Source organism: Limulus polyphemus, unplaced genomic scaffold (assembly GCF_000517525.1).
Source record: "Limulus polyphemus unplaced genomic scaffold, Limulus_polyphemus-2.1.2 Scaffold2157, whole genome shotgun sequence".
Lineage (NCBI taxonomy): Eukaryota > Metazoa > Arthropoda > Merostomata > Xiphosura > Limulidae > Limulus > Limulus polyphemus.
In genome coordinates, this window is record NW_013667767.1 from 69,131 (window position 1) to 95,633 (window position 26,503).

At 33.9% G+C, this 26,503-nt stretch overlaps 1 protein-coding gene across 1 annotated transcript in view; it reads right to left on the minus strand.

Moving 5' to 3' along the window:
- Window positions 1-26,503, minus strand: part of LOC106466120 (voltage-dependent L-type calcium channel subunit beta-4-like) — a 97,986-nt gene that overhangs the window by 51,111 nt on the left and 20,372 nt on the right. The window contains exon 2 of the mRNA XM_022394075.1: window positions 7,383-7,437. Coding sequence (XP_022249783.1) covers window positions 7,383-7,403 — 21 coding nt within the window. The 5' untranslated portion in view covers window positions 7,404-7,437. The remainder of the gene's footprint in view (window positions 1-7,382; window positions 7,438-26,503) is intronic.

A 26,503-nucleotide genomic window follows, 5' to 3' on the forward strand; every position in this document is an offset into this window, starting at 1 on the left:
CTCTTGGGCTACTCATTACCAACAAAAACTTGGATTGACTGTCACATTCTAACACCCCCATGGCTAAAAAAGGCGAGCATGTTTGTTGGGACAGGGATTCGAACCCGTGATTCGCAGATTGCGAGTCGAGCGCCCTAACCACCAGGTCATGCCAGGCCCAAGATCATAAGAAGCTAGACTTAACCACTATTGGTCTCACAAATTCTGTTGAAACGTTTTTTGTAAACCCAGGCTGTAAGAGACGTTACTGATGACATAAATTAAATCGTTATTGTTACGTGGACTAGAATGGACATTATTTTACAGCATCGGTATTAGAAGTAGGAATATTTTGGTGAAAATAAAATGAGATTTAGATTAAAGTTCAAGATGACAACCTACTCACGAAGTAATATCAAAACTTTTCTAGAAATAATGAAACAATTAAAAGAATGTCAAGAGGAAAAAAAAAAAGAGGCAGAAAATTAAAAGAACAAAAAGGAAGAGACAGAAAATTTAAAGAATATTAAGAACAAATTTACATAAAATTAAAAGAAGACCAAGAAGAAATTTATAAAAAATTCAAAGATCAAGAGGCAAGAGACGGAAATTTTAAAAAGGAGTTAAAAGAAAGAGGCATAACATTTAAATAAAAATTAACAAAAATAGATATGATTGAGGACAGGATCAACCGAGTAATTAAAGATGTATGGAGTGAACACGACAACTAGTACAAAGAGGCATAAAAAAGACATCTACAATGTGTAACAAGATTATAATAGCAAGATTAATGATGTAGAAAATAACATCAATGACAGAATAAAACATTTGGAAAAATAGTTAATTAATGTAAAAATGTGCCAAGAATTCCAACCTAAAACACCATCTTAACTAGTAAGCATGGAATAGAATTTGTTTGGTCTACAATTGCTATCACTACTATTGTGCCACCTGTAAATGCGGGACCTTCCTGGACTATTCCAGCTATGTCACTATTATTTACAGGTCCAGGTTTTGCTGGTCACTTTAATAACATTGCCCCCATAGGGAAACCAATGGACTATGATGGAAAGGCATATAAGACTCAAAATAATTCAAAATAATTTATAGAGTGAATCGGAGGAATGGTGAGCTATTCATCTACACCAAAGCAAAGTTCTGAAGCAGGTCATGAAGGACAGAACAGACCTTAGCCAAACTTAAGGGAGCCTTAGAAAGGCATGCTCAATCACCTTACCCACATACTCTATGTGAAATGAAAGATTTATTCTCATATTATCAATTTACAGATGCCATAACAGATGAGCATAAGAAAAGTAGGCAAAGTAGGTGTACACTTTTAAAGGAAGCTCTCCAGTTAATGATGGAACCTGAATCCATTGAAATTTCTATAGTGTTAATGCTCATAAGACTGTATTCCATCAAAGTGACATTGATATATCTGTACAATTCCGGCCGCAATAAAGGACGAACCCCAAAGGTGTTATGATCATAAGGTATGGCTTACGGAACCCGAAAGCCATCATGATAATCTTTTGAAGTATGTTGGTGAAAAAAGGGTGAGCCGAGTAACTTCAGTTTATAGTACTGTTTTATTTGTGTATTAGGATTGTACAAGAGACTTGACTACAAGGGTAGTGTTGTAAGTCTTATTTTTTAATATTTTGATTCAGGTGCTTGTTTGCTAGATGGCATATGATGTTATGATCTTCAAAATTATTGTAGTAAGTATAAGGTGAGTAGGATGTAAATACAAGTAAAGCGAAGCAGTGAATCAATGAGCAGTTAATGGGTTAATCAATAAGTGATGCAGTTCAGATTTAGAATGAGAGTTTGTTTGTTTGTTTGTTTTGGAATTTCGCGCAAAGCTACACGAGGGCTATCTGCGCTAGCCGTCCCTAATTTAGCAGTGTAAGACTAGAGGGAAGGCAGCTAGTCAGCACCACCCACCGCCAACTCTTGGGCTACTCTTTTACCAACGAATAGTGGGATTGACCGTCACATTATAACGCCCCCACGGCTGAAAGGGCGAGCATGTTTGGTGGGATGCGGATTCGAACCCGCGACCCTCAGATTGTGAGTCGAGCGCCTTATCCACCTGGCCATGCCGGGCACAGAATGAGAGTTATTGGGTCTATTCAGTTACTCGATTGATTAGCTGAGGAACTTTAAAACTAAGTAACATTATTCTCAGAATTTCTGTTGAAAGACTGTTTGTGAGCTCAGGCTTACAACCTGTGTTAAAGTAAACACTGCCTGTAGCAAATATTGCTGAAGAAATAAATAAATTTATTATAATTACGGCATTAAACTTGCATTACTTTTACCAAATAATCCAAAATTATAGAAAATGTTACAAAAATATTGCTTTAGTATAGTTCTCTTCCTGGCGGATTCTTATAAATTATTTGGTAAAAATAAAGAAATTATAGTACAAATAATAATAATAATATCTTACTATATTTCCTCCTTTAGCATTTATATAAATTTGAACACTTGTACACTTCCACAAATTTGCTGTAGGCTTATGTTACAAATGACGTTAACTAATATAAAACAAATCAACTTACTTATATAATAGCCACAATTGCTAACACACAAACTGAAGCTTCACAGAATGTCGTATTTATAAGCTATGTTTCGTTATACTAGATACAACTTGAGATCACATCCTTCGAGCTTTCTAGACGTTCTGTGTCCTCTAGCTAAGAAATAACAAGATTGAAAATATAGTTTACAACACTGCCCCCTTCCTGGATTGTGAAGTACTTCCTGGGTAGGTGGTCAAATGAACTTATTGGAGGCTACAATCTTGATGATCCTCTGGTAGCATTCTCATCAGGAATCCCAGCCTATTCTGCTGGTTGAAGTTCAAGTGACAAGTTCTCTGGAGTTACCAACTTAGCCATTCTCTCACTTAAATACTTCCAATGATGATCATGGTGGATGACCTTTAGCTTAGAGAACCTTTCCTCTGAGCACCTACTTAACTTTGGAGTTTATCCTTTCTTGTTATGAGAAATATTCAACTATGCCTGCCAACCTGATGGGATTTAGTTTTATCAGCACTTACATCTATGTTACTTTTCAAGCTGATTTAAGTCTTTCCATGGAAAAGTCATGTATAGCATCTTTCGTCTTGGCACCCAGGAGAGCACTTCCAATCAATAATCCCTGATAACGTGCTGAAATATTTGGTTCCACTTTGCCCCAGTCACTAGATGAAAAATTATTGCTTTTAACTAATGATATAAGTATTTCACTTCTTGGTGGTACAATTACCATTGTCCCTGTTTCTACTGGATGTTCAACTTCTGGTGTATTAATTTCCATGTATTGCACAATAATTTCCTATCATAGACTATGAAGCTATTTGGAGTTAACTTGACTTCGCATCCATGAAGTCATTTCCCCAAATTCACTCTTCCTCGATGTCAATTATCCAAATATAATGAGGCACAGAGAACCTTCCTATAGTAAGGGTAGCTTTCAACTTTGCTTTTGCTGAAACATTTTGTTCACTTGCTGTTTGCACCAATCTTTCTTCTTCCTTTATCTCTCGAAGTAATTCCCCTATCTTTCAATGACAAATTGGAATGAGCAGGTGTAGCTGTTGAACCAATGTCAGTCAGCAAAATGCAATGTTTTCCATCAATAGGCCCGTGGACTTGTGAAAAATTTTCCTCAAATAATGAGCTTCTTTTCTCAATTGTGGTAGATGGAATATTTCCAGCTGAGCTTCGCCTCATAGATTCAACTAATTCGTATTTTCTTTATGTCTCATTTAGACTGCTTCATTTAGCTACATGGATCACAATGCCAACCAAAGTAGGGATTGAAAATCGTTTTAAAATCTATCCAACTAGTATCATTTTACTTGTTTGTGTACTTTTTATTGTAGCATACATTTTGTTTTGGGTACTTCTTATAGCAATTCTACAAATAACCAATGATCCCTACTTTATGGACACAACATCTATAAACTTTCATTATAGCCATATTCCTGATAGCTATAACTTTGACAAGAATTAAAACCACAATCACAACTTTATAAAATGTAATCCTTACTCTGGCCTACAGATAAGTGTATAAAGCTGTCAAAGTAGGGATTAAACTTTGTAAACTTGTGTTCGTAGCTTTAATCCTTGTTTCATTATTTTTTGTAGCAGAATCTCTAATTCATTTTAAAATTCATAATTTTTTGATACTCTTGTTTGCTTAATTTTTATGTTATACCTATATAAAGTATATACTTTACCTTTAGAAACTGTCGCGTGTCTATCCACCGATATTTAGCGCCATATGTTGGGTTGAATTGGGTTTAAAAGATATTAACTACGTGCATGATATGTTTACCATATATAAAAACTTCTGTATATATTTATAGGAATATCAAAAGCGGATACCCACAGACCAGTCAAGTAAGCTGGAGAAATCTTGTAGCGATAGTCTGAGCCGTCTAGGGGCTAGCCCCACTGACGTGGTCATGTAGATAGGTAATTAGTAGACGAAAATGTTGCTGTTTTAGAAATTTTTTAATTGTTATACCGGAAATATTAGCGACGTTTTTACCATATTATTAGTACATCTATGTATAATATATCATAACCAATACTTTTAACTGTTGGTTTTTCGATGGGGTGGATTTTAGGCGCATGAATTATTTGGAAACCTTGTCGATTCTTACTACTAAGTACTACCGTACTTAATAATACGTCTAACTTTAGCATAGTTGCCGTATAATCATTTTTTCACATCGAAAAAGTAGAATTAAAAAGTCCTATTATTACTCTGCCGATCTGCAAGGAAAATGAGAGATGTATAGTATTTTGTTGTTGTTTTCTTACCAGAGACGTTTCAGTATTTCGTAAGGATGAAAAATTTCGATTTACAGTCTATATTTCACATTTCTAAAATTGATGTAAAATAGTTCCTACTCATTTCTAGATCTACACATTTTACAGACTTTCATCCTTTTTTTTTACATGCTTCACACAATGCCCGGAGAATATTTTTATTAAAGGCTAAATGCACATTCTTAATTTACGAATAAAAGTGGAACACAATTATGTATGGAGTACGGTTCATGTGCTTCCACTACTTATTTATTTATTATTATTCAGCATAGAATTGATCTCGAAATATTTTTTTTCGAGTTATCATCTTCAAATTAAATGCTACCCAAACCTAAATTTTCTGCAATCACTGACAGAAAACGACACTCCTCAAATTACATTTTTCACTCGGTGTTTTTACAAAAACATTATTGTAGTTTTAATCAGTGTAATAATTTCTTACTTAAATTATAGAATTTAACCAAAACAATGACAGCCCATATAAATAAATGTAAAAACTCAAATGTATGCATATTTCTCTTCGGAAAACGTACTGAATCCGTGCAGTATGGGAATACATGCTAAGAATATCTCCACAATATAATAATTTATAGGAGTTTTTCTCTCTCATATGCATTGATATGTTATCATGAAAGGAATATCAGTGTTATCATACCAGTCTACTTCAGCTACTGTACAGAAATATGCATGTCTAACGGCGTGCTTTTTTTGTTTTTTAGTTTGTTGTTGTTTAGAAAATATGCTTAAAAAAACAAACACAAATGAAAAAAATTACTACCACCTCACAATTAAACAACATCCCTAGCTTAAAATAGAAGAAAAACTTTTAAAGGTTGTATTAAAGAAATGATGGTTACACAATAAAGGTATGGAAAATATTCACCCGTATATTGAACTCAGATCTACCTTCAACTTTCTGTCAAACCTACCAGACTTTCCGCAAACGCCAGAGAACATTTCTTGTAACAGCATGAATAAATTATATATTAAAAAAGCACTAAGTTATACATAAAATAAAACACAGTTACGTAGAAGTGAGAATTCAGATAGTTTTAAACACTTAGTTTTATTATCAAAACAAAGAAATTATGGTAATAAAATTGAGATTCTTAACAGGAACAACATATTGGTTCAATGGACAGACATTCAACGAATAATTTCAAATGATTGTAAATAAAAATTGCTTAATGAAACAGTATTAGGTAAACGATGACATGGTAGCTAAGTGGCCTAACACAAAACATTCCCATTCAGTTTCACATATCAAATATATGAAAATTATTCGACCCAACATATAATACTCTGCAACCACCTACAACATAAACGTTGTAGTCTTCTACAGTATATCTTTCTCTCTTTGCGTGTGTATATTTTTCAAATATGTTATTATATAGCTATTATTTAAACCATGATGGAGCTTTTGTCTTTACATCTTACAAGACGAGTATAACCGTATTTTGTTTTGTTTTTATTAACCTAATAATATTTAGTCCATAACAATTACTTGTACTCCATCTTTAGTTTCAAAAATACAGATCGTTCACTGCTCCTTTCTGCTCCCACTTAGCTCATTATTTCACGCTTCTGGATTTCTGGCTTGGTAGATTAATAAGTTCCAGTGACCCTAAATATTACTGTATTATTAAACTATCACTTTAATTGGTAACAACTAACATATAAGAAATATCTATTTTAAGCTATATTAACCACACTGATTTTTCGGTCTTGTCTGGCTTTATTGCTGCTTGGTTATTTAACTGTGACCCCGAAAACAACAAATAGGAGCTTTATCCAAGATAGCTTAATCCTCTGAATATTTCCTGAATAATAGTAATACTTTAATAAAGCCCAAAATAATTTTACACTTTAAACATTTATAAAGTATTTTCTTTCATTATATTACTGAATTATGCTTCCTAAGCGTTTTTAACTCCTGTCAGCTCTTTAACCGAATTCCAAAACGTTTTATACCATTCAACAACAATTTACCTCACTTTCAAAGCATTAATAATTTTAATTACACACTTATTCACTTTTACAGCAACTTAAGACTCTTAATCCACTTCAAGAGAGTTTGAAACCTTGTTACAATACTTCACTTTCGAAGAGTTTAGACCTTTTGACTATAAGTTAAACCATCTGTAAATAGTTTACATTTTTTTCTTACACTCTTCTTTCAGCACGTTTTAAATATTCTACTGAATTTAACTCTTGTTTTAGTAGAGTTTCAACACTTATGTTTTATAATTTTTCTTTCGGCATTTTTTGAAGTCGTATACTTTCTTACAAACAGTTTAATTCGAGCATCTCAGCTTGTCATACCACTATATAAAATCCATTCAAAACCAAGGTGTCTTGCTCTAAGAAAATAGTGATACTTTGTAAATCAAATGTGCTGTTTGTTGTTGCTTTTCCAAAAAAAAAAGAAAATGAAGAAAAAAGTTTATAAAAGAACAGAACTGTAGCAGCAAAATTAAACGGAAGGAAATATCTGATAGTTGGAAACAAAAAACGTAGTAGAAAAAAAAAAGGAAGAGAGAAGCTTACCAGAGCCGTGTACTTGGACATTACAGAACACTGGGGCCGTACTTGAAGACCAAGACTGTTCAGTCACGCACCAGGCATGCAATGAAAGATAAGCATAAACTTGTAAGTTCCTTTTGAGAACAAAATAATTGCTTGCTATAAAATTGTGTTTCCCTTCCTTTTAGTAGTAAGTACAGGTTTTCAAAACATCTCAAACTTCTTGAAGTCACTTTGAAGTATCTAAGACAGGTTTTACCTTTACTTCTCGAATGTATTAAGTATTGCCACGTTCTCAAAATAAAGCACAGTACTTCAGCACGTAGAATATACTTAATATGATCTCAGAAGTGTTTTTATTTTTTATTTCTTTCATTTTTTAATCTGGTTTCACAAAATGTTCATTCAAGGTCTAGAAAAATTTGGAATGGTCTTAAAAATAGCATATTAATGATTATGAAACTTTAGATGGTAAACATTAGTAGAGTTAGAGTTAGATGGGTGAGGCAATGGTAAACATTATAATGATAAAGTTCAAAGTTGGATCGTTTATAATAAAAATGTAGAGCAAGATCTTCCATAAGAATATATAAAGGGAAAAACGAAAAATTTGAAAATAACACTTAAGTCAACGCCCTTACAAGACAAAATACAGGAAGATAATTATAATAGATAATATAATGAATATAGTTTATTAAACGAAATTTCATACTTATAAATTAAAAATACACACCCCCTATCAATATGTTTATATCATACGCAGGACCAGGAATTATTATATTTGCGTGGATCTAGAACAGTTAAGTGTACATATTTAACGCAGTAAACATTATTAGGTAAATAACTGCTGAAAATACCCCACACTAGAAAAATATCGTGAGATAATAAAAAATAAAAAAAACAATGGCTGAAAGACAAATAAATTATTAGTAGTCATATTTCCTATATAGTTTTTGCCAGCTCGAATTAAGCTTTTATTAGAATCCTTTTGCTCAAAAAAACTGTTATTAATTAAAGGTAAAAAGTGTCCCGTATGTTTCATGAAATTTAAGATAACTCTTTGTAAGAATAAAACAATAACTCTTCAACTGCTCTAATACACACACACACACACATATATATATATATATATATATATATATATAGTTGATTGTAATATTGCTTCCGGAAAGTTCTCTAGCCATATCTATATTTTCTATCATTATTCTATTTGTTTTATCATAACCTTATTAATGGTTTTAGGTAAACCATCTAATAAAATTACATTTCTTACTCCAGAATTAACTGAGAAAGTAATTTCCAAAATCGTAACTAACAAAAACCTGTTTCTCTTTGTTTATTTGTTGGATTTAGCGCAAAACTACACGAAGGCCATGCGCTCTAGCCGTCCCTAATTTTGAAGTGATAGACTAGGCCTAGGGGAACGCAGCTAGTCAACAGTATCCACCACTAACTCTTTGGACACTTCAATAGCATAGTTGAGTTTATCGATGTATTATAATAATACTCAGTTTTTGCCTATACTGAAAATGCGTGCTCAACTTACTATCTAAATGCGCATGCCCGCGCATTTCATTTCAATGGATGTAACTAGTAGACATTTTGTAAAACAACATATTTAAAGTTTAAAGTGGACTTATAGATTTCGGTGTTTGCAGCGATTAGAATTCTTTTGTAATAAAGATACTAATTTGACTTATTTGGCACGCTCTAACCACTAGGCCGTGCTCTGCCCACCTGCTTCCCTCAAAACATTTGACACTTTTCTGCCTACCTTAAACATTTATCCTTTTTTTAAATAAATTTTAACTTTTATATTTATGTTTTTGTTTTAACGTTATTCATTTCTTTACAGACCTAATTTCTTCGCCGAAAATACCCGCGCACTATATATTTTGGCCTCATTTTTACCCGCGTTTAGTGCGCAATAGATTTTTTTCCTTCACGTATTAGAAAAAAATTCTATATGCCCATGTATAGTGCGCAGAGCAATTCTAACAGCTGAAAAGCCTTTGTGTAGCGAGTGGTGTATTGTTGTGGTGATTACTATTACCATTACTAACTAACTAATGGTATTACATAATGTACAAACAAAGGTTGAACTGATGATCACCTTTAATATGTGTGTATATGTGTTTTAAAACAATGACCTCTAAATAAAGCATAGAAGAGTGATTATGATTGAATGTTACTGTTAATGTATTGTAGTGATAGCCATTGGTCAGTTCCTTTAATTACATTAATTAGGACGCTTTTCGATGTCACACTAGGCCCGCCCGAAGTTGAAGGAACATTCGGACTGAAAACGTCGCCTGAAAAATACTGAAAGAATATTGTTCCCTCGTATTGTGCGCACTTCATATTTGAGCCCAAATATTTTGGAAAATTGCGCAGTATATGCGAGTTTTTACGATATTTTCGAAATAAATATGTCTCCTAATGCAAGAGTGTTTTATTTAATCATTTTATACTCGTATTAGCTTTTAATATCTTAGACCTCAAATGTCGCGTATGTTCTTCAATACCAATAATGTATTCTCTGTTGATATATTTGTTTTATAATTAACATTAAATCTATAAGTAAGGGTGCCTACTCTTGTCAATCCCAAAAACTCTAAAAATAGCTGTTTTACTATGAAAACGAAAATTTTTCACATTTTATAATTTTGGTAGAGAACACCTTAAGCTAAGGCGTTTAGTTCCAATGACAAATGCATTTAATATAGTCATTTTATCAAATCATTTGCGTGATCGTAAGCCAAGTCCACAAGTACAAGCAAAAAGATCTTACATTAGTTATTAATTATTGATTTGTCTTAAATTCACAGAATCATAGTTTTATTACTATCCTTAGTTGATATTGAAACATATTGAGAAGTGCATGGAATCCGCTTGTTTTTAATTGTTAACGATACATAAAAAGTATCTTACAAACTGCAAAGACATGCCCAGGTCCATGCGTACGCTGAAGTGTTTAGAACTGTTAACCAGAGGAAGGACAACAAGTCACCATCACCATTCGCCTAATTGGCTACTTTTAATCGAATAATGGGATTGACTGTCATTTTTATAACGCTATATATATATAGCGTGTTCAGCTACATATATCGAAATCGAGCCTTGAACCTCTCGATCTCCAGTGCTACAAGCTAGTTACTAGGACACGCTCCACCCTACACGGTCAGTGTCTGCAACTACAGGGAGTATTGTATTTACCCTTAGTTTTCATCGACTATTTTAATTGTTCGTTTGTTTGTAATTAAGCACAAAGCTACACAATGAGCTGTCTGTTCTCTGCCCACCACGGGTATCGAAACCCAGATTCTAGCATTGTAAGTCCGCAGGCATACCGCTGTGCTACTGTGAGGCAACTAAAGACTTAAGAAAGTCAGTTTGTTTGTTTGTAGTTAAACACAAAGCTACACAATGAGCTGTCTGTTCTCTGCTCACCGCGGGTATCGAAACCCGGATTGTAGCGTTGTAAGTCCGCAGACATACCGCTGAGCCATTGGGCGGCCGATTATTTTGAGAAAAAAAATGTTTAAGTCGTGGCTTACGTTTTTTAGAGAAAGCTATTTTTTTATTTAATATAAACAGGGTTTTCACAGAAATACTGTCTCACGTGCCGTATTTTGTTTTTATTTCATGTACAAAAAAGTTTTAAAAAAGTATTGCTTAAATACGTACAATTACCGTTAAAGTTTTTTGTTTTGTTTTGTTTTTTGCAAAAGAAACAGAAAGAAACAAGCAGGGATGAAATTCTGCCGGTTCTCACTGGTACTGAGTACCGGAACTTATTTTTCAAGGCGGTACTAGTACCGGGACTTATTTGAGCTGCTTTGTCGTTTTTTATGTTTATATATAGACTTTTTTTTTCTTTCTCAAAAACAGGTCCACTTCGTCCAGCTGAGTACCTCTACTTTATTTTTGAGAATTTCACCCATGGAAACAAATATATCATTATGACATTCTTAGATATATCATTCAGCGATTTAAGTATTGTTTGTTTGTTTTGAATTTCGCGCAAAGCTACACGAGGGCTATCTGCGCTAGCCATCCCTGATTTAGCAGTGTAAGACTAGAGGAAAGGCAGCTAATCATCACCACCCACTGCCAACTCTTGGGCTACTCTTTTACCAACAAATAGTGGGATTGACCGTCACGTTATAACGCCCCACGGCTGAAAGGGCGAGCATGTTTGGTGTGACGGGGATTCGAACCAGCGACCCTCAGATTGCGAGTCGAGCGCCCTAACCACCTGGCCATGCCGGGCCCGATTTAAGTATTAGCAAACAAATATCAAAATAATTCGAATATACAATCAAAAGTGCATTCTTCATATTATTAAAAATAATTAACTAATAGTTAAAAAATTACATTGGGTAACTCTGAACAATTAATTTAGTATGAAACCCATTGGAAAAAACCCTGAATGATTGGCGCAATTAACTAAATATTAGAAGTACGATTGTGAAAATATTTACTAAGTATTTAATTTCGATAAATTAGTTAACCAATTTAAATTAAAAATTAATTAGTTGCTATAATTGATACCTACAACTGAACTTAGAGTAATTAAAATGGTCCATATCGTCACACTACACTATTACCAAAATATGCAGAATTTGCTAATCAATCATGAGTAATGGTAATGAATGTATACAGATTTGTGAAACTGTTGCACTACATTTCACGAAGAAGGAAATGAAGTGTTAGGTATTCTGTTTTGTTTTTTCGCATAAAACAACAGCTTAACAAACAAAAGTTTTAAAATTATATTTTAAAGAAAATGATAACGTAATTCGGTGAAAGGGTAATTTTGGGAGTTTAGAATACTTTTATAGAAAATTAAGTTTGATTATTAAATGGAAAAATTGGACGTTTAAAAACAATAGTTCGAACACTGATAGATTTGAGCATGCTGTAAACAAGTCACGAACTTATCTTGCGTACAACTCAATATCAATCTTTATGTAATACACTGACGAAACAAAGAGTTATCGGGACTTGTAATATTATAGCTATAACAAGGCAAAAATCACTGTTATAAAATAATGTATCATCATTTCAGTTCAGTATCAATAACTTCTGACCAAAGAAAGTTATCTAAATAAATTAAAACAAATCATTACCACACTAATTAATGTGGATAATCCAATATTCCGATCTAACAAGCAACTAGGAGTATGTAATAAAACAAAATCTTTTAATGATTAGAATTCATTGATTTGTTCGTTGGGTACCCTCGCTGTTATCGATCCTTTAACTCTCGTGCAAATATGGCACATGCTGATCAATCATATGATCTGAACTGCAAATGATTGGTCATTAAATTCATATCTAGTGGTCTCAGATCATTTGTCTTAATTGTCGCTCTGAAGTGAATTACAGAGTTTAGAGTACTATAAGTTGATTATGGTTAGGCCTCATAGAAAGCGCTTGAATGTTTAACTGTAGTGGAGACTAGAGAGTCGTGCCAGCCAATCACGGTAGGTTTTTGGTATTGTTAGCAAAACGTGGAACCGCTTCCAGACCAATGCTACAATTTTCGGACACCTGGACAAAGCAGACCATCATCCACAACATATGCAGATGACAGCTATCTATCAATTTTTATTCGTTGCTATCGTAGGGTGCCCTGCTCCAAGACCAGATCAGATGTTCGCAGACGCAACATAGACGTCATTTCAGTGTATAGATGGTTAGAAACAGATTTCACAAAACTAGTCTGTTTGCTAAATGCCCAATAAGATGCGCTATGCTCACAGCAAGGCACAAAACAGCGCGCATACAATGGTACCAAAAACATGTACACTGAGTCAAAGACAAATGGAACGTATTTTTTAAGACAAACTGTGCTTTACTCTATAGCCACACAACAGGCATATATATATACTCATTTGGAGAGAATCTGAACCTAGATCCAACTGAGCTTTCATATAAGAAGGCGACTTATACGGCAGTGGCAGAATTATGGTATAGGCATCTAACAACATCATTAATGCCACACATTCGTGTCCCATTACCGTCGGAAATATATAAATAATCGCGCTCTGGAATTTGAGGGCATTACGTGCTTTAAAGGGTGTCTGTTTGTTTGTGATTAACCGCAAAGCTACACAGTGGGCTATCTGTGCTCTGCCCACCACGGGTATCGAAACCTGGATTTTAGCGTTGTAAGTCCGCAGACATACCCCTGTGCCACTGAAGAGCGTTAAAGGGTGTCAATAAAATCCAACTACACAACGCTAGAATCCAGGTTTCGATACTCGTGGTGGGCGGAGTACAGATAGCCCATTGTGTTGCTTTGTGCTTAACTTCAAACAAACAAACTATCGTTTAATCAATATGACTTATGTTCTATATTACCTTAAAAACAAATATTACGACTTATTATTATGCAGAACAATGAAGTCAATCATTGAGATAAGATAGTTCTCATATGTTGTTCAGAAATCCCTCAGGATACGATTAGATGATGATCCGATTCGACTAGAAAGTATATAATAAAAACAAACATTACAGATAAGGCACGTCAAGACAGCCTGTACATACGTTTGATTAATCTATTTATTATAATTTATTTTTACATCAGATATTAATTACTTTACACTACTTTAAATGACTGATTACGTGGCGAAACTTATAGCTATAACTCTAGTTATGTTTGTTCTAAAATTATCTGAAACAACTGAAGGACGTTATACTTATCATTGACTGAAGGACCTGAAACAGAGCACTCGGGAATAACTTTGACCGTTCACGTGCTACTGTTGTTCTTTGCTCAAGAAGTGTGAACTTCAAACACGCTTTACGACATACTTAAATATTGAGAAATACTTAAATAGTTTTTCTATATATCTGGTTTTATTCCTATTCAATAGAGTAGTTCTTGTTATCATCCTGAGCAACTATGCGTTTCTACACATTTAACTGACAAGGCTATACAAACGCCACATACCTCAAACTGACAGTTTTCTTGCGTAGTATCAGACATTTTTTTTTACATTTTACTTACTATTCAATTTGTCCAAAAAAATATTTTAAAATCCTAGTCAAACAAAATAAGTTATTTTAGAGGCAGGGATACCTTTTCTAATGAAGTAACTTATGCTTAATTTGTTTCTAACAACCAGCCAAGAAGAGTCATAGTTGACAAATGTGAACCTCATTTCACACTTTGACGTAGACCGTAAAGTTATGTTGATCGCGATGGGAATATAAAATTTTCACAGGAAAGGTTTTATTACCGAATTACCAATGAAATGTTTTTTTTTATTTATTTACCAACAAACAGAAGAGATGGGAAAGAAAGGACTCATATCAAAGGTTTTAAAAAAGCTTGATCTAACCCTGAATACAACAAGAGTAATGTCTTGCACTGATGTATCATCTGAGCCCGAAAAGATCATCGACTATCATTTTTAATAGTTTGTAACAGTGTTCTGGATCAAACTTAAAATACTCTTCTAAATAAATCACGAAGGGGTTCGTCAAATATAAAATCCAATCTTCAACTTGTTACAGAAAACCAACAACTTTACACATATCTTCTATTTAGAGATCAGGTTTAAGCTATTCTTGTTTCTTCCCCACGGTGATAATTATTACTAAGCGTGATTCCAGTGATGAACTGTTTTTAATAAGTTGCTATAGCAATCTTCAGATAAACAGATGTTTCTTTCCGTATCGAGATCAGCTTTTAATATACAGTTGTTAGAATGTTATATATACCTACTTTTATTTATTATTTCAAATTGTATTTATTTTGCTTGTTATTTTATTATATTATTATTATTTTATTCTGTATTGCACAGTATGTGGACTCAGGATTAACCTAATTTTCCTGGGCTGATCGAACCTCGAGAGTATAGCCTAGAATATTGTTAATAGCGAGGGCACCCAAATGACCAAACAATGCATTCTAATCATTATAAGTCAAATAGTTTTAACAGTATATTTAATTATCTATGCTCATTATTGTGTATGTGTTCAGTTCTATTATTTATAGGTAGCTTGCTTTTATCAGAAGTTCACAGTAAAAGCATGGATTAATAAAAGTTATCTGACTCCGTTGTTATATAACCATTAGGCCAAACAGAAATACTGCATTACAACACAAGCTTGTCAGTTGTGTTTGAGAACTCCCCCAAGTTGTTATTTTTCATGGAAAACAACCAAACTGGAAGTAAATCAATTCCACTTCCAACCAGATCGCAGATGGCTTTTACTTTTAATAACTGCAAGGAATGTATGTAGGATATCACAATTTGAATTGTGAGTATAATTCTGATGTAAATAACCTTAACAGATGGGAAAAAAAGATCTTGGTGTTCTTGTTGATCAATCTCTTAAGCCATCCAAACAATATGATGTTGCTAGTGGAAAAAAAAATAGTACTTTAGGTTATAGTGCAAGAATACAAGTCTAAAGAGGTTATAATGTAATTGTAAAAGTCTTAGGCCACATTTAAAGTACTGTGTTACGTCTTGGGTTCCTTCCTTTAGAAAGAGCAGTGTGTTGTTGGAAAAAGTCTAAAGAAGGGTTACTAGGATGATACCTGGGATGAAAAATTATCATATGAAAATAGGTTAAGATCTCTAAATATTTTTTCTCAGGAAAAAAAAATAAGAGTTAGAAGGGATTTGATCGACGTGTTTAAGGTTGTTATGGGAATTGATAGTGTTGATGCATCATCTTTTATTTTCATTTTTTTGCATTTAATGGTGAAAATGATAAGACTAGAGAATAAAAATATAAATTTTGGCAGAGTAGGTTTGAATTAAGATATCTGCCCTAGCCGTCTGTAATTCAGCAGTGAAAGACTAGAGGGAAAGCAGCTAGTCATCACCACCCATCGCCGACTCTTGGGCTACTCTTTTACCAATTAATAGTTGGATTGACTGTCACATTATAAGGGCGAGTATGTGTGGTGGGAGGGGGATTCGAACCCGCGACCCTCAGATTGCGAGTCAAGCCAGGCCTATTCTTAACGGAAGCAAAGAAGTTTCTGGATTTTCTTTATTCATCGCAGTTTGGTATTGTATCTAAAGACAATCTTTTATATCTCAGTGTTTATTATATCTCAGCTTTCGAACCTATTTTGTGTATTCAGAATAAACTCGTTGAAAATATAACTGAAACATCATCTGTCGTAAGAACTATTTTGAAGCAATTGATCTTATGCCTGCATTACTCGTTATCATAATACAAGTCTAGTTAAACATGATTGTACTTGACAAGCTGATGTACTAAGAATGTATGTACTTATGGAAATGAGCGGTAAACGCAAAAAAAATCAGTTTCCAGCAGCAATTACTGAGCGAGGTGTAATACAACTGGAAACAAGCGTCGCTTAAAATATTTGCAAGAATTCGTTGGCGTTGACAAGTAAAGATGTAGTCATCATGCAAAAGTACAAACCTTTATGGAACAAAAAACGTTCACTCCAGTTTTACTTCTGAAATCAAGACTTGGTTCTCTTTACAATAGTATGTATTACCAATATGCCAAGTACAAATTATATTACAAATATATTTTCATTTCACAAAGTTAAAACTGAAAATATAACCTATAACATAGAGGCCTACTGCGTTCCTTGATTCGTCGTACACTCTGCTGTGGACTGTAGTTTCGCCTATCCAAAGCTCATCAGCACAGCTTGGATCAGCAAACCAAAGAAATACCATTAGGTCTCTTATAATGGTAATGTGCATATAATATCTATGAAGTTTTTCTAGTCCTTTACAGAAGTGTAGCCGGGGGAGAGGGCAAGGGGACCTGGCCCTCTGAAAAATCTAGGCATTTTGATCACATATTATTTTTCAGCCTTTATGTATAATAAATTCGTTTAGTATCATTTGATGAAAAATAAAACTTCTATAAACACTATTACATTTGATCTGATTTGTTTTAATGAACATTATATTAAAAATCTAGATCAATTTCAGTTTTTTAATTTATTGCCCCCTTTAAAATTTTCTGCCCTCCTGAATGGAAAATCTGGCTACGCCACTGGTCCTTTTTAACTCATCACATTAACCCAATAAGTAATAGAGATGAAGATTGTCGTACAAACAAAACATTAAACCTAGTAATGGTTTTAGAAATGGCCCTTGTCTAAGTAATGCAAACCTAAGTTTCACTAATGTAAAATTCTTGTTTTTTCTTGTAGTATCCTTTCTAATGTTTATTATAAATTTTCTAAAGTGATAGGCTAAAATGGTCAATGCTTGCTTTGATGCAAAAGTCACAGCGAGAACAAAGACTGAATGTTCTAAAAATATAATAATTTAATGTTATAACTTCATCAATTTAACGGGAAACAAGTTTAAGCTTATTACCAATAAAAATGTAACTAGTAATACGAAATGCTAAATATTTTATTTTCAGTGACGCATCTATTTAAACAGTTTGTGAAATATAGAACTTGCATTTTAATACCAACGAAAAGTTTTACAGTCAATATTCTGGCTGAGTGGCGACATCTCTTGAAATGTTTTTAGTCTATTATGTAGTGTTATAAACGAAATTATCGTAACGTGGTAATTGAAACACGCCTTTAAAACCACTACAGTAATTCTGCACACTATGATTTGTGGATTTAAATCCTGTGATTCAAACGATAAGTCCATTAAACATAATTGTCGACGTAATAAGGACCTTGGAATGAGTTCTTATTCAACAAGTAACAAGTCACCAACTGAGAACCGTTTGAGTTAATCCATGTTATTACAAACGTCGGTTAAGAGCACTAACAGGCTACAACAAAGTAATATGAAAAATAAATACGTTGTGACATTTTGATCCTGAAACCAAGGACATCTCTAATTCTATACACGTCAGCAGCTCAAGACCGATCTTGGCTCACAGTTAATGTGTGACAAAAGTACTCGTTAGAAAACATTAACGGGTTAATCAGTTCTTCAGTTTCACAGTAGAAGTTGTAAACCATAATCCACGTATTTTGTCTGGTAAGCAGTTCCAGTTCACTCATGCGATTAATTCAACCTTTTTATACGATAACAGTTTATAAGGTCTAGTTAATATTAACCAATGTGTAGCATTTAACTATCAATGAAAAACCTATAATTCACTATCTGTATTACTGTACGTAATTCATAAAATATAGGCGAATTAACTGTACGTCTATGACCGTATCTATTACAAGTTTGTTTGTTTTTTCAATAAAAAGTCAAAATATTGATAATAGATTTATTTTATATTAGCATATTATATTAATCATAAACCTAGATGTAACGAACTTCAAAATGGACCATGTACTTTTCTGCTGGTTTAAAGACCCACAAATTCAAACAGAAGAGGTCGACCTTGAAGATGTTTATAAAAAGAGCATAGTCGATGCTTCACAAAGACCGAAAAGAAGAAAGTTGCTTTCAACCTAGTCTAGTGACGTCTATATCTAGCTTCATACTGAAAACACGATATGTATGAATAGCCACTTTGCCTTTGCAAAGAAAGAAAAGCTAAAATCAAATATACTTTCTAAATAGCTCGATATCCTGAAGTGACGCACATTCTTTATAAAATTTCTAGTTTAACACCTTTATTTGTTTGATATAAATATTATATTTTACAAATCCTGTTGCAGCCCTGCAGTTAACTAACATATCTATGTATTAAGATACATCTATTTTACAGAGATATAGAAATGGTTTAACTGTGAGATATGTTACTTATACACATCTACAATTATTTCCTGAACATAAAAATATAAAAAGTTTGGGGATTGACAATTATCAATACAACTCCACAATTGTTTATTGTTTGTTTGTTTTTTATTTTCGAGGCCTATCTGCGCTAGCCGTCCCTAATTTAGCAGTGTAAGACTAGAGTGAAGGCAGCTAGTCATCACCACCCACAGCCAACTCTTGGGCACTCTTTTACCAACGAATAGTGGGATTGACCGTCCCATTATAACGCCCCCCCCCGACTGAAAAGCATTTTTGGCGGGACGGGGATTCGAACCCGCGACCCTCAGATTGCGAGTCGAGTGCCCTAACCACCTGGCCAGGCCTGGCCCACAATTGTTTAACAAGCATATTATTTCAACCACTTATCTAGTAATAAAATTATATATATGACCTTGGTTAATATTCGCCATAAATGAGGGTTCTCGTATAACAAGAGAAATCCTTCAAGAGCCTATGTTGTAGTAAAATTACTAATACATTTTTGTTAATCGTTTTGGTCAGCCATTAGTTAATTTCTGAATAATAACGATGTGTAACCTAAATCTTACAAGTCATAATAAACTTGGAAAATCATTAAAAAACAACAAAATTACTAGTAATTATGTATAGATGTTAAAAGACTTGATGAACGGGAAATGCAGGAAAAAAAACGAATCATGTAAATGAATGTTTGCATAATTTACAGATTTGTTTTAACATATGCCGGAATGATATCCAAATAAATGTAAAGATCTTGCTATAGTTGCTTTTACGAGTATTGCTGTAACTGTTGTTTACCTACTATAATTTGATATTTTCACAATAAGGTAGTCATTATTCCGATAAAAAATTGATGTGGACCGTATTTTTAATATTGTTTTTAAAACCATTCTGTGACGTTTATAGGATTTGATAAAATAACTTAATGAGTGAATCTGTTTTCTTTCACAATCTATTTCTAAACAAGATGTTAAATTCAAGAGTAAATGTGTAATATACTATCTTCTTTCTGTTTCAGACCTGCATAATAAGACACTCACTAAGCAGATAAGTAATATACTGCGTTCTTTTTGTTTCAAATCAATTTAGGCAGATATGTAATATACTATTTTCTTTCTGTTTCAGACCTGTATAAGCACGACACTCACTAAGCGGATAAGTAATATATTACGTTATCTCTGTTTCCGACCTGTACAAGCACGACACTCACTAAGCGGATAAGTAATATATTACGTTATTTCTGTTTCAGACCTGTATATATACGACACTCATTAAGCAGATAAGTAATATATTACGTTATTTCTGTTTCCGACCTGTATAAGTACGACACTCACTAAGCGGATAAGTAATATATTACGTTATTTCTGTTTCCGACCTGTATAAGCACGACACTCACTAAGCGGATAAGTAATATATTACGTTATTTCTGTTTCCGACCTGTACAAGCACGACACTCACTAAGCGGATAAGTAATATATTACGTTATTTCTGTTTCAGACCTGTATAAGTACGACACTCACTAAGCGGATAAGCAATATATTACGTTATTTCTGTTTCCGACCTGTATAAGTACGACACTCACTAAGCGGATAAGTAATATACTACGTTATTTCTGTTTCAGACCTGTATAAGTACGACACTCATTAAGCAGATAAGTAATATATTACGTTATTTCTGTTTCAGACCTGTATAAGTACGACACTCATTAAGCAGATAAGTAATATACCACGTTCTATTTGTTTCAGATCAGTTTAGGTACAACACTCACTTAGGCACTCAATGATACACACTTCAGACACTTATATTTGCATTTTGCGCCTTGATACCGAGTTAACAAGAGATTATCAATGATTGCTGCATCTTTACACACCCTAGCAATGATTACAAGAAAAACATTAAACATACCCAGTGTAATTCTGCAAATTGATAAAAAGCACTTAGAAACATTAGATGTTTTGTACTCTCCATAGTTACTAAAATGTCATACATGTTCACTCAAACACACACGTATACATACATATGTATATATATATACATACACACAAACACATTGTAAAAATACAATATAAACACTACATGATATACAGTTCACCATCATACGAGTCCTAGTCTTTTTTTTATTTGCCCTTGCCCAAGGCTACTGATTGGGTAGAATTCCTCAAAACCGGTATAACTTAGTTACTAGTGGTGAATCGAATGACAGCTTGATCTTCATATTTATTTTCAATACTTTTTAAACATTTGTTACGATATCAGAAAATTGTTGAATAGCTTCTAAAATATCACACAGTCACACACGACTGTATAATTTATCTTTCTTTGTTTACATTGTCATTCTTGAATGAGCCGATTAGTGGAAAAGTATTGGTGAAGGGGCTCTTGAGGCTCACTTTCCAAACTTCAATGGGCCTGAGATGTCTATCGAAAGCGATCGATGATCTAAAATATTTATAAATGAAGAGAGAAATAAAAATAAGCTCGTCATAAGACACCAGCAACTAATGGTTTGTTTGTTTGTTTTGAAGTTATGCACAAAGCTACACAATGGGCTATCTGTGTTCTGCCGACCACGGATATTGAAATCCGGTTTCTAGCGTTGTAAGTCCGCAGACATCCCGCTGTGCCGCTGGGGATTATATTTATTATAATATAATAAATTATATATAATAAATATAATACTTATTATATTATATATTCACGGCATTATTGAAGTCTACTGTGTAAATCAAGTATACATAGAACATTTAAGTTAATTTTTGAAATCTCAATGGCAACTTCAATGTTTCAAAATACGAATAAATTTTCTTAACTTGGTTACCTCCATTAGTTGCGCCCCCCATACCATTTGCCACCACTATGTAACCAGGGACTTCAAAATAAAACGGAATAAACAGTTACAGAACCACCCAGAAGAACTTAAAAACTATTTGAATATGCTTCTAGATAGTGGGAACTTCAATTTGATAAAATAGTAAGTTTGAGATATTCTCTTATTCTACGTGTTAACAGTTCTAAGAGGCACATTTCGCTCTTGTCCCCGATTGATACATTTGTACCACATAGTCATTATTTGTAGTATATTATACCTTAATTAAGGTCGCACTGACTTATCTGCTTATTACATTTTTATTATATATTGGTGTCAGTTTAAACTTTATCTTTTTAAAATAGTTTCATGTTTCTCTAGTTTTCGGTTCATGTAAAATTTATGAAAAACACGAAAAGATCAAGTTTTCACGGAATAAAAAAGATTTTGGAGAAACTTTCCATTATAGAAAGGCTATAAGACCCTGAATACATCAAAATGAACTGCCTCTCCGTATTTATATTGTTTCCAACATATGAGATAAACTGATTTTCTGTTAAACTCCTCCATCCCGCCCCCCTCATAACCAGGTAACAATAACACGACTACAGGGAATCAGAATTAGAGCGATCACTATAATAGCAAATGTTTAAATACGAAAAGGAGGCATTATCTTTCCAGGGCAAATACAGTGGTATACGTGTACATTATGAATCCTATACCACAGTTTTAGATGTATTCATATACAAACGAGTAGACCAGGATGTAACTTAACCTATTCTATACTTCCACCAAAAGTTTACACGTGGCGACCATCAGGTATCAATGGATGTAACATACGATACTTTATACTTTTACTTGAAGTTTATACGTGGCAACCACAATATATCCTAGGATATAAAGATAAATTATTCTTTGTTTCTACCAAACGTTTATATATAAAAATGATTAGGTAGTCCAGTACATAGATTAAGTTATTCTATACTTCTACCAAAAGTTATAACACGTATAATAAAACTAACAATATATCCTAGGATATAAAGATAAATTATTCTTTGTTTCTACCAAACGTTTATATATAAAAATGATTAGGTAGTCTAGTACATAGATTAAGTTATTCAATACTTCTACCAAAAGTTATAACACGTAAAACGCGAAATTCCTTTCGTTACTGTGTCTCTCAAACAATATTTGACTTATTTCTCTTCAACTTCTAAACAAATTATCTGTGATTTGTTTCTGAGTTTATTATTTCCAACTAAAATCAAATCATCTAATTGTGATAGACGCCTGTTTTACATTTACTTTAATTAAGAAGTTATTCGAACCCCCTGTAAAATAGGTTTCTCTGTTGTTCACTTAAATAGCGAGAACAAGCTATCTACTTTCTAATGAAGACAAAATTCCGATTTTCGATTTGTTTGTAATTAAACACAAAGCTACACAATGGGCTGTCTGTGCTCTGCCCACCACGTGTATCGAAACCCGGATTCTAGCGTTGTAATTCCCTAGACATACCGCTGTGCCACTGGGGGGGGGGGGCTAATGAAGACAAATCTTGGTACCGACTAGTTTCACATTGTCCAGATATACAACTGTTTTAAGCTCAGTGTCATAAAAATGGGCTTTTTAGTGATTTCTAAACACATTTTTCAAAAGCATTTCATTTATTATGAAATGTACACGTGCAAGTGTCAGTGCTACGCTTCAAAAAAGCGTTACTACTGGTTCTTCGTAAAATGGTTCTTCGCTTAATCCTCCAAACTTTTCTTGTATGTTTTTCTATGCGATTACAAGTTAGAGTTGCTTGAAAATTCTCGTGATTTATCATATGTGATTTCTTTAGATACGTACCATCTGACCTTTCATTGAACACGTGGATTACGTAGTTTCAAGAGACATTGCCGAGATACAGCGGTAACATGTACTCATTATCAAATTTCGTAGAAAAACAGGCGCAAATTTTGTATCGAAAGATTAAGAGAACGTTGATTGATAACGACGTATCAAATATCATCAGACACTTAAAGTTAGCATGATTACAAAGTGCTATTAACACTAAAGTATTTATTGAAAACCGTGTACATCTAGTTTATATTTAAACCAAAGCACCAGTAAAAAAGCGTGCATTTTAATCTGAAAAGAAAAACACTGTACTAAACACCTCTACTGTATTTTTATTCTATAATCATCATCAACTTGGTAACAACTGGGAAATTTATGAGGAAAAGAAGTAGAGGTAGACAACAAGAGAAGATCCTGGCCAGTTTAACAATTTGGCTACACAAAGAGGGGGTGACTGATGTAATCACAAGTGTCTGGAACCAGGAGGGACATTATCGCCTACGCTACAAAGCACGGCACTTGACGCGGGTTCGAATCCCCGTCCCACCAAACATGCTCGCCCTTTCAGCTGTGGGGGCGTTATAATGTGACGGTCCATCACACTATTCGTTGGTAAAAGAGTAGCCCAAGAGTTGGCGGTGGGTGGTGCTGACTAGCTGCCTTCCCTCTAGTCTTACACTGCTAAATTAGGGACGGCTAGCGTTTGCAATAGTTTGATTTATTATTTTTCACACAGTCTACGGTGTTATTTTTACTGTGCAAAACTTAAGCTATTGAGGCTATAGTGTTATTTAACTTGTGGTGAACAATATGGCTCCTAGGAAGGAAATTGCACACGATAAGTGTCCAGAAATGTAAGTGTTAGCTAAAGAAGGCTACTCCTATCCACAGACCGCAACCTGGCCCAGTGCTATATGCAGAACTCTGAAGAGGGTTTTTTGACAATAGAAATGTTCGAGTAAGAAAACCCAAGTCATTCAAAAGTGGTGTAAAGTCCCTCGGAGTAAATTCTGTGTGTGATAGACAACAATACGGACAAATCTTGCGAACGACCTTGCTGCAAGTACAGGTATTAACGTTTCTTCAAGAACAGTAAGATAACATTAACCCAAAATAGGCACGTAGCTGCTCAAAATACTTTGCTGAGGAGAGAGGCAACAAAAATTTAAATGAACAACAGAAATGAAACAGTGAGATTATCAAGTATGGAAAAAAGTGCTCTTTACAGACGAGTCTAAGTTTGAACTGTTTGACAATTTGTCTGAAGGAGAACTGGAAAGCGGTATAACAGTCAATGTATTACAGCTACAGTAAAGCATGAGGTGGACCAATACCATTGTGGGACTGCGTTTTAGCCAAGAGTGTCGGGGACTTGCATTAAATCAAAGGTACCTTCACTGCCGACAGGTACAGATAGGCTCTGATCCACCACACCATTCCCCCAGGAACGTGTCTCAAGCATATAGCCAATGTAGTAAAAACCTATTTGAAACGTAAAGAGACTGACGGAACACTTACAAAGTTGTCGTGGCCTTCACAAAGTCCTGACATGACATCACTGAGACCATGTCGGGTTGCATGGATGCTGAGAAAGTTGAATATCAACAGAAAAAATTGGATGAATTGTGGAAAATGTTACAGGTCATGAGGAACAGTATTTCAAAGTCCTTCGTTGATAAATTTTTGGAAGCATGAAAGCAAAATGTCAAGCTTTATATAAAGCAAAGGGCTCACATACCAAATATTAATGTTCTAAACAATGTATTCATTTGTATTTGTTTGTCACAATGCATTGTGGTTTTGTTCATGCATATTTGCTTAATATAATTCGCATTATGTGTCCCCCTCTGTCCTTTGTTTCCATATTTACTTCCAATACTTATATACGTACTATCGTACATGTTTTCTATGAAAGAAACTGAAGAGTTACCACAACTATGGTCAATCTCATTAACAACTATTCAGTCTGTACATAAAAAGAAATTATTCAATCAATCGTATTTTTACGCCAAAATATTATACTAGACTAATAGGATCGAATTCAAGTATTCAAACATACGAGACATACAAAGCTCCAGGCAAAATATAATTTGTTTCAGAATGTTACTCAAAGGGTTATCTCAGCTAGCTGTCCCACTTTTAAACTCATGGACTAGAGGTAGGGCAGCTGTAATCAACATCAACCATCTCCATTTCTTGGACTACTCAGTCTGACCGAATACTTTATTTCAACGTCACTTCTACAGCCCACTCACGGCTCTTACATGCAGAGCGCGTTTTTTGTGGCAACGGGTCACAAACCATGCACTCTCGACTTCACAGCTCGAGAACGTCCGGCTTTGCAGAGTATATAGTACAGAACTCGATTTAAGTTAACAATACGGCAGAATTAAATATATACCACTCCTGTCACTGTTTTGGAGAGTTAGTCCTTTAGTTAACTATTATCTTAAAATGTATGGTTAATTTAAAAGGCTCATTCCGTTTAAAGTTCAAGATTAATATAAAATCGAACCTGGGTAATTTTGCTAGAACAAATAATTATTATAATCGATGTGCTATTTATACAGGAAAACAAACTGTCTATTTAACAACTGCTACATGATTCCAGTTTTTTCATATATATACAAAACAGTTGAATCATTGGCAAATACAGCAAAATAGGTAAGTTCAGTACGGCCTTTCTCTGTCCGCAAGCTAACTTGGAAAGAGTAACGAAAAGTTCGCCAAACTTTGAAATATTATTGTTACGTCTCCGTTTGTTAATTGATTTTCCTTAACTTCGGTCAGACGAAACTTTA